The sequence below is a fragment of the Mytilus edulis genome, chromosome 2, assembly GCF_963676685.1.
Source record: "Mytilus edulis chromosome 2, xbMytEdul2.2, whole genome shotgun sequence".
Classification (NCBI taxonomy): domain Eukaryota; kingdom Metazoa; phylum Mollusca; class Bivalvia; order Mytilida; family Mytilidae; genus Mytilus; species Mytilus edulis.
Window position 1 is genome coordinate 102193722 of NC_092345.1, and position 17107 is coordinate 102210828.

General features: G+C 30.8%; 2 protein-coding genes across 6 annotated transcripts in view; one reads left to right on the forward strand and one right to left on the reverse strand.

Annotated features, from left to right (window-relative positions):
- Nucleotides 1-432, reverse strand: part of LOC139513699 (dnaJ homolog subfamily B member 6-like) — a 36005-nt gene extending 35573 nt beyond the window's left edge. For 2 of the 4 annotated variants that reach the window (XM_071302437.1, XM_071302423.1), the window contains exon 1: nucleotides 303-422. The gene's annotated coding sequence lies outside the window, so the exon portion shown is untranslated. Of the gene's footprint in view, nucleotides 1-302 lie in introns of all 4 variants that reach the window. The other 2 variants (XM_071302428.1, XM_071302417.1) reach the window with 2 other exon arrangements.
- Nucleotides 433-557: 125 nt separating this feature from the next.
- LOC139513698 (polyribonucleotide 5'-hydroxyl-kinase Clp1-like) lies at nucleotides 558-15812 on the forward strand. 2 transcript variants are annotated; one of them, XM_071302415.1, is made up of 13 exons: nucleotides 558-705; nucleotides 5114-5185; nucleotides 6092-6205; nucleotides 6977-7102; nucleotides 7496-7609; nucleotides 8368-8395; nucleotides 9399-9569; nucleotides 10910-10999; nucleotides 11571-11671; nucleotides 12092-12242; nucleotides 12862-12942; nucleotides 13395-13488; nucleotides 14561-15812. In XM_071302415.1, the coding sequence occupies exons 1-13, from the start codon at nucleotides 685-687 to the stop codon at nucleotides 14673-14675; spliced, it is 1278 nt and encodes a 425-aa protein (XP_071158516.1). In that variant the 5' UTR covers nucleotides 558-684; the 3' UTR covers nucleotides 14676-15812. The 2 variants fall into 2 exon arrangements, with proteins under 2 accessions (XP_071158516.1, XP_071158517.1); XM_071302416.1 differs by having other exon boundaries at nucleotides 574-705; nucleotides 6092-6214; nucleotides 6981-7102.
- The last annotated feature ends 1295 nt before the right edge of the window (nucleotides 15813-17107 follow it).

Sequence of the window (17107 nt, forward strand, 5' to 3'; positions counted from 1 at the left end):
TTTTAGTGGTATGAGTTGACATTGGTACAAGTTTATAATGGTACAGGTAACTATAATTTTGTCTCATATACATGTACATCATAAAGAATACATTGTACAATATTCAATATTTATCAGGTAAAAATACTATAGCCACTATATACAAATAAGATTCTTTAGTCTGTCTATAATCATTTATAATTTCTGAAATTCTGTGCAAAAAAACATCTTTTCTATTTCATTTTTTTTCGTTCATAGCTTTCGATAAATATACATGCTTGCCTTTTTCTCTAGTTAATTCTACTCAATACTAATCAACTTACCAATCTTTGTTTTGTTCTTTTGGAACAGAATAGAAAAGAATAGAACAGAAAGTAGGCCAATATTATTTCCAAACAAGAAGCTTATCCGTCTCTGTAAAGTGTATTCCGTATAAAACGCATGAATGATTTTGACTATATTTAGAGAGTATATATGAATTGAAAGGTTAAACATTGATAATTAATGATAGAAATTATGTATCAATTAAATTTTATTTAATATTAAGTATAATTCAAATACAAAGAACTTAAATCAGAAATGCTGAACATAAAAAAATCAAATGTTTAAAGAGTAATTTTTAAAATGGCAGCCCCCATGAGAAACAAATTTTGTTGAAACATAATTTAGCAGAAGTTTTGCTGCTCATCGGCACAGGAATAAAACATGTCCGAAGAAAAGAAAGAGGTATTTAATATACACATATTTGTTTTAACGTTTTATGGCTTAAGATCACAAAGCTGATTTTGAATCCTTTGAACAAGGATTTGTATTTTTGGCAGGCCCTCCTACCGCTTCTATTGGAGTTATCAATACCAAAATTGAACCATCGATAGACCTCAACATGAACTTTTACCAGATGAACTTTTGTAGGATTTCACCCTCCCCTTGAGGAGTAATCTCCCATTTATTGATTTTTTTCAACATGGTCCCCCCAAAATTAGTTAAAAGGTATCATAACTTTAATTGGTCAATAGGTAGATCTCATCATGATGTATTACCATATGAGGCTGCATAAGATTTCATCATCCCCTTTGAGAGTTATATCCCCTTGAAACAATTTCTTTTATTTGCATTTTTCTCAAAAAGTATTAGAGATAGAATTGAATTGAAAATGACAGCATGTATAAGAACAGATGGAAATGTTTATAAACATAAACAATTAATTTGTTGCCATCCCTTATAAGGAGTTATTTCCCTTTAAAATTTAAAAATAATTTTTCAAAAATTCTATTTTGAGAACCGAAAGTCATAGAGACTTGGAACCTTCACCAATAATCTTAAATTCATATGACCTTTAATATGCATCCAAGGTCAAAGGTCACCGAGTGCAAAAAAAAAATTACGCTGCAATCTCAAGCTTACATATTAGAAAAACGATAAGACTTTACTGCATACATATAGCGTATAAAATGTTCTTCACAACGAGTTCTACATTTTATACAATAAGCCCAAAAATGTCCGACCGTCTGTTCAAAAGTTACAACGGGATGAGTCTTACAAGTATAGTATTGTGTGTATATCTTTTTAAAGGTAACAGATATCAACCTACTATCAACAGCAAAGATGATCAGTAATTCAAGGCCTTCAATTTGAGGTCAATGTCAGGTCATGATGAAATTTCACCTTGACCTTCATATTATACTATGACCTTGACCTTGTGATATTTGAAAGGTCAAGTGGTCTTGAGTTGAATGGTGATAGTCCCATGTCTCTACGACTTCCGGTTCTCAAGTTTGGTTTTGCATCATATATTTGATGATTAATTGTGACCTTGTTGAACTTTCAAATTGTTTCAATTCTTTTCCTATAATGTTGTCCTTCAACTGTAGATCATTTATCATTTAACAGATTTGAGATATCTATTGTCGTTTTTGAGATAATGCAGTTTGAAGTTTTGCGAGCGGAGGCATGTATTTCTGAATCAACCAGAGCTTAGCACTTAAAATGTTTTAGAAATTGAAGAGGTTGACATAGTTATATGTTTGACCAAATACGAAAAATATTCCATGGAAAAAAAACACCAAAAAATCAATTTGAAAATTTCAAGCTTTGCATTGACTTTGTAAGTTTCATAACTTCTATTTATATAGTTGATATTACATCATTATTTGCACTTTGTCATATGGGGTCATCTGATATATCATATTGAAGGTCTTAATAAACTCTACTTAAAAATGAAAATTTTAAACCCCTTTTTCATCCCAGGGGGACGGGTGGGGTCATTTAGTGCAAACATTCAAATTTCTCAGATGGTAAGGTTGTCGCATATCAAATGAAAGAATATAAAGCGTACATTTCAAATTTCAAATTGACGTCTCCCAAAAATGGGTTGGATGGGGTCATTGAGTGCAAAAAATAAATCTTCTTTTACGGTAAGGTTGTTGTATATCAAATGAAAGGTCATGATGTGTACATTTGAAATATCAAATTCCCAACCTCCAAAAATTAGTTGGGTAGGGTTATTAAGTGTAAAAATCAAACTTTTTAGAACATGGCGTTGTCGCATATCAAACGAAATCTCATCTACCCTGTGTTACATATATCATACTTCCGATCTCAAAAATGTAGGCTGATGAGGTCATTAAGTGTAAAAAGCGAAAAGTTTCAGAAGGTATGCTTGTCGTATATCAAACGAAAGGTCGTACAAAGAACATTAAGAAAACATTACTTTTACAGGAAAGACCTTTCAATTGTTTTACAAACAATTGAGATACTAGTTTATTTAGTTTCTCTGTAGTGCCACATCATAAATACAAATGTACTAATGATTTTAATACAATAGAGCCATAAAATTACCAGAGTGATCGAAATTACAGATAGAGATTATAGTGTCAAGTTGACACTTCTAAAGACTAAAGACTTAGTATGTACAGCCTCAACAGGAACATTTTTTCTCTGTTCGTTTAATTTTCTGTAGCCTAGAATTTTTGACAAAAATGTTACCTGACAAAGAGAACGAGTCTGTATATGTATGATCCTCAAATCTCAATCTTATGGCCTTATGGCACAACTCTTCTCATTGGTGCATATTACGCCCTATGTGTATCTTCCTCCATGTATTTTCCTCCATGTACTTTAATTTTGTTTTTGCTGTTACGATTGAGGTTGCGGATGTTCGGGTAAGTCGAAACGTCCTGTTTTTGAAAATAACAGTATGAGAAGCTGTTTTTATGTAACAATTAAATGATCGACATATATATGTTATATTTTGGGTATAAATTAGTTGAATTGTTTCTTCTGATTAAGTGTAGGACTCATTTTGAGTATATTCACACTGACACATACATGCCATACAGTCACCTCTATATAATGATATACAGTTAAAAAAACCAAGTATTTACAGTTAATAATCCAATAACTACAATTTATGAAAATGGTGAAGATAGCCAGTGCCTGTTTAAACCCATCAAGGGTTGGCAAACTGACTAGTGGCAGTCACAGTGAGGCTGGTGATCCTGATCCTACGGTCAATATTTAGCTTTGACACATCTGGTCTCTTTGTGCTTACTTGTAGTTTCTCTGGGTAATGTCACATTGTTTAATTTAGTTAAATTGTTTAGGCACTGTATCGGAATTCTTCAAGGCTTAGTGTTTCCTGGAATCCCCCTGAAATCTTTAAATATTCTCCTATCATATTCATTGTTATCTCGTATGTCTCTTTCTTTGTTGGTGCTAAAAGTTTGTGACTGGAGACCTATTGGGATGTTATGTACATACATGTACAAAATGTATCTCCGGCTGTCTTCTTCTCATTGAATTTCTCAGGACTTCTATGTGCAAATAGAATTTTTAATTGACTGTCCTTTTCAGATGTGACCATCATGTCTTTACTCATCATTTTAGTGTAATTTCATGGACAATGAAAATTTCCCTTGTCTATTATCTTCAGAACAGTTCTCATTTACAAGCCCAAAAAAACAGCGTTTTTGCATATGGGGTATATATCTCCCATCTCCCAATTGATACGATATTCCTGTGCTTGCATTTCCTATCATGATTTTCTTGATAGAGAGTTGCTGCTCACACGTATGCTATTAAACCAAGAGTTCCAAATGGTGAAGTTTAAATCATTCCTTCAATAATTTTATGGACGTGATGACGAGTTGGTTGACTGTTATTGAATAACCGTTTCACAAATGATATCGGATAATTATGTTCCTTACAAAGTAACTACAATCATCTTCCCTTTCATGAATGTGACCTACCGAATTAGACTATTTACCGGATTTGTTATCACATAAGCAACACGACGGGTGCCACATGTGGAGCAGGATCTGCTTACCCTTCCAGAGCACCTGAGATCATGCTTAGTTTTTGGTGGGGTTCGTGTTGCTTATTCTTTAGTTTTCTATGTTGTGTCATGTGCAGTATTGTTTGTCTGTTTGTCTTTTTCATTTTAAGCCATGGCGTTGTCAGTTTATTTTCGATTTATGAATTTGACTGTCCCTTTGGTATCTTTGTTCCCTCTTTTAAGATCTTGGCGCAATTAGTTTCTCTGTGAAATCAATCAGAAGAAACATCAAACTCCAATGAAAAATTTTGAGCTAACCTGATCAAAATTGTAGAAGACATATATTCTTACATGAGAAAAATTTGGGATTGTAAAAAAAACCAACTTATACAAGTAATGATAAGGGGAGACATATCGCGCGATTATTCAAACATTATAAGAAAAAATGAACAAAACAAAATTTACTTTAATATATATTTATATTATTATTTACTTCTTCAAGTAAACAAAGATTACTTTTACAAGTAGTACTGTACTCCTGACTGATGAAGCATGTCCAAACCAAAGATATATTTTGATCTCGTTGTTTCCTAATTCATTTATCAAATTAGCAATCTATTATCAGTACATATATTGATGGGTTTGTGAAGGTACACCCTCTTGGAGTTCCTAGGCATGCATGTTTTTCTCTATATTGTTTATAATACGGTAGACACAAATAGTGTAGTTTATGTTACATCTGTAATTAATCAGTTCTGATCTTTTTTTATTGTTACGTTTTTAAGGTCAATCATCGTTTTTAAGGTCAGTCATTATTTTTAAGGTCAATCATTGTATTGATGATAATTTGATTTATTACAGGAGGAATATAGGCTAGAGAAAGATCAGGAGCTAAGATTTGAAGTAGAAGCCAGAGCTACAGCTACTTTAGAGGTATTTTAACAGTTATAAAATATCCTGCAATAACTACAATATTTAGCTCTGCAATAACTACAATATTTAGCTCTATCTATATATGAAGATTTAGGGAAAGGAATATTAAAAGAAAAAAAAAGAAAAAAAAACTTGAAAGATTGACATACTGAAATAACAACAGTTTACATGTAGCTTCAGTTTAAAGTATTTTTATTGCATAAAACAAAGGTTTATAGGTGATTCATTGCAACAAAATCCATAGGCTTTAGATGTACATTTATGGCTCGCTTATAACACAGAGAATTAAAATTCTTTGGAAAAGCAATAGCTATTAATGTAATTTTTGTTTTACATCAAAATGCTCGCTTGAATTATACCAAGTTACTTGGTTTCATGACTGATGTTGAAAATTAATGAATGAAATTCGCAGTCTTCACGATGAATTGTTAAATCTACAGGCCTGAAGCTCAAGTTTTGAAATTTTTAAGTTAGACTCTGTTGACCTGTAGATATGATTTTTACAGGCCCAAGAGCAATTTTACTAGCCTAGGCTGCCACTCAGCGTGAAGACTGAATTCGAAAATGTGTCCTGGGTAGAACATAGTAATAGGCTTTAGAGCTCTAGAGGTAAATGTGTCCTGGGTAGAACATAGTAATAGGCTTTAGAGCTCTAGAGGTAAATTTATAGTATTAAGAGTGGATAGATTTTATGGTAAATGTATTATGACAACAAAGACATCAAACTAAAAACTTCAGAATATTGTTATAACAACATCAGAGAGCTTTAGTGATAAATTTACATTGTTATAACAACAGCAGAGAGCTTAAGTGTTCAATGCAAAAATACCATTAATACAGGAGTTAATCTGAAAACTATTTAATTAGGATACAGTAGTTAATGTTGATTTCACTTTTATTTTCTAGCTTCTTGATGGAATGGCAGAAATATTCGGTACAGAGCTGACAAAAGGAAAGAAATATTTATTTGAATCTTGTTCCAAAGTAGCTGTTTATACATGGCATGGGTGTGTTGTTAAAATATCCTTTGTGTAAAACTGTACATGAAATATATACTTGTGTATTATATGTATAAAAATATAATACCAGAACATAATTTGTAAAGAAAGTAAACCAACATTCAGCAATGACATGTAGGCAGAATTTGTAAAAAATATCATACCAAAACTTTTTGAAACTATGTAAACAGAACCATGAAAGGTAGGCAATATTCAGACCTATACAGAGTTATTTTTGTTGAGCCTTCCACTTTTATCAAAAAAGCAAGACAGCAATCCTGCATGTTGTTGTCGTTTCAAATTTTAATAATTTTCTTAAACTATTGTGGATTTCTACCAAACATAGACAGTGCTTGTTTATGATCATAAGATAATATCCAGAAGTTAATTTTAAAAAAAAAATCTGGTTTTCCGAATTTGACTTATAAATGGACTTAGTTTTTCTGCCAGGAAACATTACATTCACTCTGTGGTTAAAGTTTTTAAAATTTTAATAACTTTCTTAAACTATCCTGGATTTCTACCAAACATGGACAGAAGCTTCTTTATGATCATAAGATAGTATCCAGATGGAAATTTTGTTAAAATTTTGTACCTGTTTTTTTCATATTTTACTTATTCTGGTATTTGCCCTCCTCTGAAGTGAACCTGGAAAAATTAACCCTAAGTATGAATTATAATTTATAGATAAAATTTTCTGAGCATAGATTAGCTTACTTAGAAAATCTTCAAAGAATCCCAACTAAAACTTCAAACTGGTATAAAACATAATTTTACCTTAACAGCTGTGTATTTAGAAGGTAGAACAGAAGTGGCGTACATTGCTGATGGCACACCTATGACAGTTTATGTCAATGTCCATGCAGCGCTTGAACAAATGAGACAGAAAGCAGACGAAGAAAGATCAAGAGGACCAAGAGTAGGTATTTTATATCATATAAAACCCAAGCTAGAATAGAGATAAAAAAAAATATAACTTTCAGTATTCTCCATTGAAATTTTTATAATTTATATTTTGAATTGTAATTTCATATAACCAAAAACTATTTGATAACAAACATTGAGAAAAACATCAAAAGAAGGCACGCACATGACAAAATAATATGCAAAATATAAAAAAAAAAAACACACAGAAATTATAAACAGGGAACAAATATAACTCAGGTGGTTTAAAAGTGATGGCATGTCCTACTTCAATTTTTAATGATAACTTTTTTCTCTGATGATTGTTAAAAAAAATAGACCATGCAAAATCATCACCAATCAGGTCACATCATATTTTAATTTAATCAATGATTTGGTTGATTTGTAGGTAATGGTTGTAGGACCTACTGATGTTGGGAAAAGTACTTTATGCCGCCTGTTGTTGAATTATGCAGCACGACTTGATAGGGCATCTGTTTATGTTGATTTAGATGTTGGACAGGTAGGCATTATCATAAATTTTTAGCTTAAGCCACTGTTTGGAAAGAACTAGGTTATCATGCTCACAATTATTTCATCACTATTTAATTATAAAAAAGAAGATGTGGTATGATTGCCAATGGGACAACTCTCCACAAGAGACCAAATGACACAGAAATTAACAACTATAGGTCACTGTATAGCCTTCAACAACGGTTGAAAAGCCCATACCTAAAGTCAGCTGAGAACAGACTCACAGTTACTGACAGCTAGTTCAAAGCCACCTACAACTAACAAAAAGGCTTATTTGATAGAACATATTTAATTGCATAAAATCAACTATAACATATTTATATAGAACACTAAAATAACATAACTACTGGTAGAAATTATATAAATTTTAAAAAGTTATGATAGAAAACTAAGCAAGGATTTGATCTCCTCTCCAATGTTTTAACTACTTTTAGTCACCATTTTCCTTTTTCTTTGCTCTTTAACTTCTGACTAATTAGTGTATCTGTTTAAAAGTTTATCATAGAAATGAGGCATTCTTTGAATAATAACAAAACTTTAAAAACATCTGTATTTATTGACTGTATTAATAGTGCATTTGATTGACATTTTCAAACCAAATACAGTTACATTGGTCAAGTTATAGTTGAAACCATTGATTGACATGAAAGTGCATTCAATAAAGAAAGAAATGATTTTCCATACAGAAATTTATAAAGGATCATTTTGTCACAAATTAAATATTTCTCTTATGTGTTTGTTTTGTAGGGAGAAGTATCCATTCCAGGAACTATAGGTATGTCAATGACAATAAAACAGTGGACACAAAAAAGAAATGATTTGTTTGTTATACAAGAGAAAGACATATTGCCTAAAGTTTATTTTAGAAACAAATTGGGTTTCATGTGTATAATTCGGAGTTTAGTATGATGTCCATTATCACTGTACTAGTATACATATTTTTAGGGGCCAGCTGAAGGACACCTACGGGTGTGGGAATTCTCGCTACATTGAAGACCCATTGGTGGCCTTCGGCTGTTGTCTGCTCTATGGTTGCGTTATTGTCGCTTTGACACATTCCCCATTTCCTTTCTCAATTTTATGTGTTAACATATTTCATGTGATATATTATGTCTCTACTCCTAACATTTAAGTTTAGGTTATTATATATAATGCTCAGCAAGCTAATTGTTATTATTTTATAAATTTAACATAAGGGTTATTTAGAACATAATTGCATAAAATATATTGAGATAATTTAATTGTGTAAAAAAACAGTGTTGTGAGGAGAAATATTGTATCTAAAATATGCAGTGGTAGAATCTATGTTTATTTGTTTTTATCAATCATCAGTTTAGTTTTTCTGACTGATTACTGGCCACAAACCATACTGCATAGTCAGCTATAAAAGGCCCCAAAAATGACAATAGTAAAACAATACAAACGAGAAAACTAACAGCATAATGTATGCAAAAAATAATGATCAAAAAGCAAACATGTTACACAGCAACAAACGACAACAACTGAATTACAGACTCCTGACTTGGGGCAGGCCCATATAAAAAAATAATAATCTTTATTGTCATTTAAACAGATTAAACATGTTTGCGTCAAACTAAAACAAACCAAGAGTGCACACGCTGAAATATAAAATGTGGCAGGGTTAAACTCCCTTGAAGGCAGTGACATCGGTGTAACAGTACAACATAAGAACTACATGTAGGCTTTTTTGGGGTGTAAATCCTTATTATCTGTGTTATGGATAGTATCAATTCTGAATTTGTTTTCTGTAATTACAGGTGCAGCAGTGGTAGAAAGACCTGCAGAGATAGAAGAAGGTTATAGTCTGAATGCTCCATTAGTATTCCATTATGGTCACACAAGTCCATCATCCAATTATCCCTTGTTTAAAATGCTGGTATCAAGAATGGCTGAATGTGTGAATAAAAAAACAGAAAAATCTAAAAAGTGTAAGTGTTTCTGTAAACTCAGAAATTATTGTGTGCATTTATAAGGAATTTTATTTCATACCTCATGGAAGATTTATATTTATACCATTTTTTACCTCATGGAAGATTTATATTTATACCATTTTGTACCTCATGAAAGATTTATTTATACCATTTTGTATCTCATGGAAGATTTATTTATACCATTTTGTTTCTCATGGAAGATTTATATTTATACCATTTTGTACCTCATGGAAGATTTATATTTATACCATTTTGTACCGCATGGAAGATTTATATTTATACCATTTTGTACCTCATGAAAGATTTATTTATACCATTTTGTTTCTCATGGAAGATTTATATTTATACCATTTTGTTTCTCATGGAAGATTTATATTTATACCATTTTGTACCTCATGGAAGATTTATATTTATACCATTTTTTACCTCATGGAAGATCATTCATTATATCCTATCGGCCAATGTCATGCAATTTATTGATGCTGTATAATATACTATGCTAAGATATTTAAGGTGGTACCTAACACTACAGGGAGATAACTCTGTAAAGTCAGCTAAACGTTTTAATTACGTTGTGTTGTAAAAGCAATATTAAGCTTCTCAATGATCAAAATTGGCGGTTATCAAATTGCTATATAACCAGTGTAATTTTTCTGACAAAACGGTTGGTTCAAATTTTTTAAAATTTTTACATTTTTGTTAGAGTGTCAAAGTAAATACTTTGACAAAATTTTATGAAAATTAAACGAGCCAAATTAATTTTAGTGAAAGTGTTGGGTACCACCTTAAGTTACAATACAATGTGCATTTGAATTGCCATAACTTATTTTATTAAATGCATTGCTTATGAATCTGTTACAAAAATATAGGACTACAAATGTACATTCATAAACAAAGGAAGATAACTCTAAACGCATTTTTACAATTTGCCTTTGCTAAATACAATAAAATGTTTTATTTTAGATTCACAAAATTGCAAATTGAAAGCAATCTTTAGTCAAATGTGCTAAATAAAGGCAACAGTAGTATACCACTGTTTGAAACTCATAAATCAATTGGGAAAAAAACAAATCTGGGTTACAAACTAAAACTGAGGGAAACACATCAAATAAAAGAGGAGAACAACGACACAACAGAAAAACAACATTGAAATGTAACACACACAGAAACACTTTGGTAAATAATTATGAAAAGCCTCTTTAGTTATAAATTACTTTAATTTAAATTATATTGTTAAATTGTGACTATACACTATGTAAGATAAAAAAATATGACATATATTGATAATTATTTTTACACATTACTGACCGAATTAAACAGAAGGTTATTTTGTTTAGGTAATGTTAGTGGTTGTATAATTAACACTGGAGGTTGGATAAAAGGAGCAGGATATGATTCTTTGAAACACATCGCTGGATCATTTGAAGGTAGGTAAATACACATAAATTATATAAACACATTGCTGGATCATTTATAGGTAGGTGATTACACAATAAATGAGGTAGATACAATGTCAGATAATTTGAAGGTAGTTAAATACACATAAATAGCTTAAACACATGTCTGCATTATTTGAAGACGACAAGCTTATCAGAATAACTTTAGCATATTGTTAAATGATTAGAAACTTTACAAACAATAAACAAAATTAATTATCTAGAAAAAGAGTTTAGTGTTTATACTCAAAAATCCTATTCATGGTCTGAACCAAAGACTTCGGTATTTGGTCACATGTAATGAGAGAAAGATCTATATAAGTTGATAATGTTGTGATCCCTTAAAACTAAAATTTAAAATAATAAGCTGAAATTGGGGAAGACAACTTGTAAGTAAATTTAGACCCTAAGATTAGTTTTGTTTTGTATTATAACAATGTGGTACATGTATAAAGTAAAAGATGACATTTTTCTAACTTTCCTCAGTATTAACAACACACATCTGTTTCTTTTAAAGACATTTTTTAACAAGTCATCTAATTGTTAACTGTTCTCTTTCCAGTGGATGTCATTCTGGTGTTGGGTCAAGAGAGATTATACAGTGAACTCAAAAGAGATATGCCAGACTTTGTTAATGTTATTCTATTACCCAAATCTGGTGGTGTAAGTTACTAAAAAATATAAAAATGTTGTAAATATTCTATTATGTGGAATAATCTAATACCAAAATCTAATAGTTTTTTTCATGTTCAGTTTTGTACTAGTTGAATATTTAAGAAGAAAGTTTGCAGCATTTTCTTTCTTTTTCACAAGAATACTATAGAATGCAATGTAAATTTTATAGGACAAACAGTAATAAATATTAAATTTATAGTTTAAATCTTTTGCATAAAAATGTGAAAAGTGTGAAGCAAAATAAACAGAATATAGATAGTGAAGTAGAGATGTCATTGACATTACAAAGAAAATGTGTGATTTAATTTAATGAGGCATTTTTTAAAATAGTTAATTTTGCTAATAGATGAAGAACTTGAATACATGGTTTTGTGTTAAATATCATCATCATTTAAACACGTTCTACAGGTTGTGGAAAGAAATCAACACCAAAGAAGTGATTTCAGAGATCAAAGAGTACGGGAATATTTTTATGGTCCAAAAAAAAATGGAGATGATTCATTCTTCCCTCATCCAACAGAAGTCAGCTATAATGATATTAAATTATATAAAATAGGAGGTAATATTTAGTTTTTTCTGCAAGATAAAATCCTTTTACCATTCAATACAATTACTGCTAATTGAATGTAATTATTTCCTTCTAAAATTTGACCAACTTGTAATTTTTTTCATTAATACAAACTTTACAACTGGTCAGACGTTTTTACTTAATTTCTCTATTAGAACACCAGTCTTGCAATCAATGGTATAACTGCAGGTACTAAAAGCAGATTAAGCTTTAATTTCTACAGGAGTATTTTAGTTGAACCTTGTGCCAGTGGCAAAGAAAGTATTATTTCTACAGGAGTATTTTTGTTGTAAATTTGTGCCATGGACAAAGAAAGTATTAATTCAATTTTAATTATTCATAAAATACACAATGGAAATTGTAAAGGTTTTATTGAACAATATATTAAAACACATAGAAATCATAAATACAATAGTGGTTTAAATCTTTAGTCAACAAAGATGTCTTTTAATTTCTAAGAATACCTGGTATATTTTTCTTAAATTAAAAGAAAAAAAATAGTAGATATCTTATTTTTTGTTCTTTAGGGAGTTAACATTCCATTCCTTCAAACAGTGAATGTATAATGATTTTAAAAGAGAAGTTTAAATGTTTTGTGACAATATTTTAGCCCCTGCCTTGCCAGACTCCATGTTACCTCTCGGAATGAAGAAAGAAGATAATAAAACAAAACTAGTGCCTTTGCAACCTGGTAAATATTCTTATAATATCTCATTCTTAGTGGACCTCATAAGTATAAAATGAAAAAGATGTAATATGACTGCAAACGAGACAATTATTCACCAGAGACCAAACAAGTTTGCTTTTAATTAATTGATAAAGAAAAATTGTCAGTCATTTAAGAAGTGTTTTGTCAGAGTCTATGATTTTATCAGTATTATGTATACAGATCAGGAGACAAGTACTTGTTCCTTTTAGTTGCTATGTTATGATTTATCAATGGGTAAGAAATTGTTTCACATATACAGGTTTATGTAAATTGGGTTTAAAGTTACATTGCATATGAATTAAGTGAGTTGTTGCTTAGTGATATGAAGCTCTTTCATTTTACCAACATGGTAGCTGCATGCTGTGCCAGTCTTATCTATGTGTTAAACAATGTATTATCAGATTCCTAACTAAAGCTTTTTTACTTATTTTCAGGAACTAATATTTTACACCATGTATTTAGTGTCAGTACTGCTAAATCAATAGAAGATGCAGTGTTAGAATGTAATGTCTACGGCCATGTAGTTATGTAAGTATTACAGTGTTAAGGATGTGATGTCCATAACCATGTAGCTATGTTACTAAACAGTATTAGACTGATGTCTATGGCCATGTTGTCATGTAAGCTCATACAGCCAAGTAGCTACAGGGTTAGGCTGTGATGTGTATGGCCATGTTCTTGTATATTTTCAAACATTTTAGATCTATCCTCTTTTCCACATTTTCTACTATTTTTTCAAAATCAGGGCCACTGGGCATACTAGGTGAACAAGAAACTAATAATCAGAAAACCCTGAAATTTGGTATCAACATACATGTGACAATGCTATAACTTTGTTAATTGTTTGCCTGGCTTAAAAGAAGGAAGAAAGATACCAGAGGGACAGTCAAACTCATAAATCTAAAAATAAACTGACAATGCCATGGGGCTAAAAATTAAAAAAACAAACAGACAAACAATAGTACACATGACACAACATAGAAAACTAAAGAATAAGCAACACAAACCCCACCAAAAACTTAGGGTGATCGATCTCAGGTGCTCCGGAGGGTAAGCAGATCCTGCTCCACATGTGGCACCTGTCAAGTTGCTCATGTAATAATCCGGTAAGTATTCTAATTCAGTAGATCACATTCATGAAAGGTAAGGGGATTGTAGTTACGCTGTAAGGAACACATCCCATATCATTTGTGAAACGGTTATTCGATAACGGTCAACCAACTCGTGATGGCGTCCGTAAAATTTACGAAGGATGATTTCAACTTCACCATTTGGAACTCTTGGTTTCATAGCTTCCTTGTGAGCAGCAACCCTCTATCAAGAAAATCATTAAGTGAAAATGCTAAATTGTGTGATGTTTTTTGTTACCCCTCACTGATCAACATCATTTTAACTTATATTCAAATGTAACTTTTTGGATATATGTAAAAATAAAGAAATATGTAAACTGCAAAAGTTTTGTGTTTTAAAAAACATTATCAAGGAGTTAATTTTTAACAGATCAGGTAAAGTTATAATTTAGAAACATGATATAACCATGAGTTTATTTTGTTAACAGATCAGAAACATGTTATAATTATGATTTTATTTTTGTTAACAGATCAGGGATAGATCCAGATAAACTAACAGCAACAGTGTTATCCCCATCACCAGAGAAACTTCCATCATCTATTTTACTTCTCATGGACATGCAGTTTATGGATATAGATATCTAATATCAATTTATAATAAAGACATGAATAAATGTTCATGGACAGGAATATCTGATATTACTCTGTTCTAACAGTAACCACCTATAGCTAGTGGGAGAGATTCTGTTAAGATATCTGGTTTGTGATTATGACATGAACAAGGATATGTTGTTAGTGGACTGACCTTTGTTTATTGTCCTCCTCCGTGGATTATGATCTGTCCACTGAACCAATTGGCGTAGACAGCTAGCTTATGTAGTCACTGAGCCCAGAAAATTAGGACTTGGTAAGAGAGATAAGAGTGGGACTAAATTAATAATGTTATTGTTAGTTGTTTTAATATTTTCATAATTGTCATCCATTCATTTTGTATAAATGTATTATTATTGTGTAATATCATATATTTGTCTGATGTACATAAGTGGCAACAAAGTTGTTACGGTCTGAGTGGTATCTGAGTACCGGTAAATAAGACATTTTCATGATTATTGCTATTCTGGGATAAGTTGTACACGGAAAGAGGGTTTAATTCAAACCTCAATCCTACTACCTATGCAAAGTTAGTTTGAGGTCTAAAAAATCCTTAATTTATTTTTTTATTGTGGACATACATTTATGTAGAAATACTGGGCATTTATTCTTACATGCATCAGTTTGTAAGTGTGATCAATTGCTTTTTAATGAATTTTGATGAAATTCATGTCAAATGTTGATATCTTTGAGTATTACAAAATTCAATGCTGATAAAAATATTTTCAAGGGAGTTATGCTCTTGGCTATAATTATTTTTTGGAAAATTGTCTTGTATCCTCTCAATCCTGTTTCTACTATTTTTACTGGAGTTATGTCCCTTTGAAATATGAATGTATTGGCAAATTTTATATTGGTTATGACTAAGACAAGTTGGTAAATCAGTGCAGATCAACCTTTTTTATAAGAGATATGACCGTTCCTTGGAACTGTAAATGATAAAAAAAGCATTGTGTTATCTATTTTAAAACAAGGATGACTTTGATATCTGCCTGTATGTATAACTTTGATTGTGTGATTCTGTAGTATTCTGTAATTTAAATTTTATTTTCTACATGGTTATACTGTTCTATATTCTTAAAGTTAGTTACAGTATCAATATACATGCCATTTAAAAAAAAACAATAAAAACCAGACATTCACAGCAATCTCAAACTAAAATTTACAACATTTTTTTAACTGGAGTTATAAGTTTTTTACTATTTTATTGTAAAGTAAATAACAAATGGCAGCAAGAGGATGTAATGTTTTATTTTCATACTGGTAGACAGAAAGCAATATTGTTTTCCAGTATTGAAATTTTATCAAAATAAAAAAAAAACTATATCAAGACAATTAGCTTTATCATCATTGCCTTTTATGATACTATTTTTATGTTTTTTCTTGGGCTTTGAACAATACGTTGGGTTTATTTGTGTTTTTAGTAATATTTGCTACCAAGTGATGATCTTAGTTAATCCTTTTCAGCTGATTTTTAAATATAAACATTAAATAAGAGGTAAACCATCTCATAGGATTGCCACTGAGATTATTATCCATTAAACGGATATATTGGTATTTACGTTTTACAGAAGGGGCACCTGCACCTTTGACTTTATTTAATCCAACAAAGAGGCACACAAAAAGTATAATCACAAAAATACTGGACTCCAAGCAAAATTCAAAAAGAAAAGTCACTTATCAAATGACAAAATCAAAAGCTCAAACACGTCAAAGGAATGGATAACAACTGTCATATTCCTGACTTGGTACAGGCATCTTATCTAGAAAATGGATGATTAAACCTGATTTTATAGCTAGCTAAACCTCTCACGTATAAAAGTTGCATTAAATTTCTATTATATTGACAACGATGTGTGAACAAAATCAACAGACATAATAAGTAGAAATGTAAAAAAATATGGGTACAACAGTCATTATTGTGTGTTCTATTAATCACTAAAAAAACAAACAAATATATAAACAAACATTTACCATGGTACAATAACACAATGATAAGTATAAGTACAGAGCCACGTCATATGTAACAAAGAAACACAAAAAGGTATATACTCCAAGCATATTTGCAAAAATGAAGGAGAAGAGTACAAAAATTATCATAGAACAATGATGGAATGTATTAAAGAGTGGCAAAAGATACCAGAGGGACAGTCAAACTCAGACAAAAATAAATTGAAAATGCCATTGCTAAAAATCGAAAAGACAAACAGACAAATAATAGTACACAGAAGACACAACCGGAACACAAGAACAGAGCCACATCATTGTAACAAAGAAACAACAAATGGCAAATAGGCAAAGCATATCAGCAAAAATGAAAGACAAGAATACAAAAGTTGTAGAACAATAACACAATGACTAGGTGTATAAGTACAGGGCATCTTCAAATGAATTCCAGAAAAAACAGACTAAACAGTAAAAGTAAT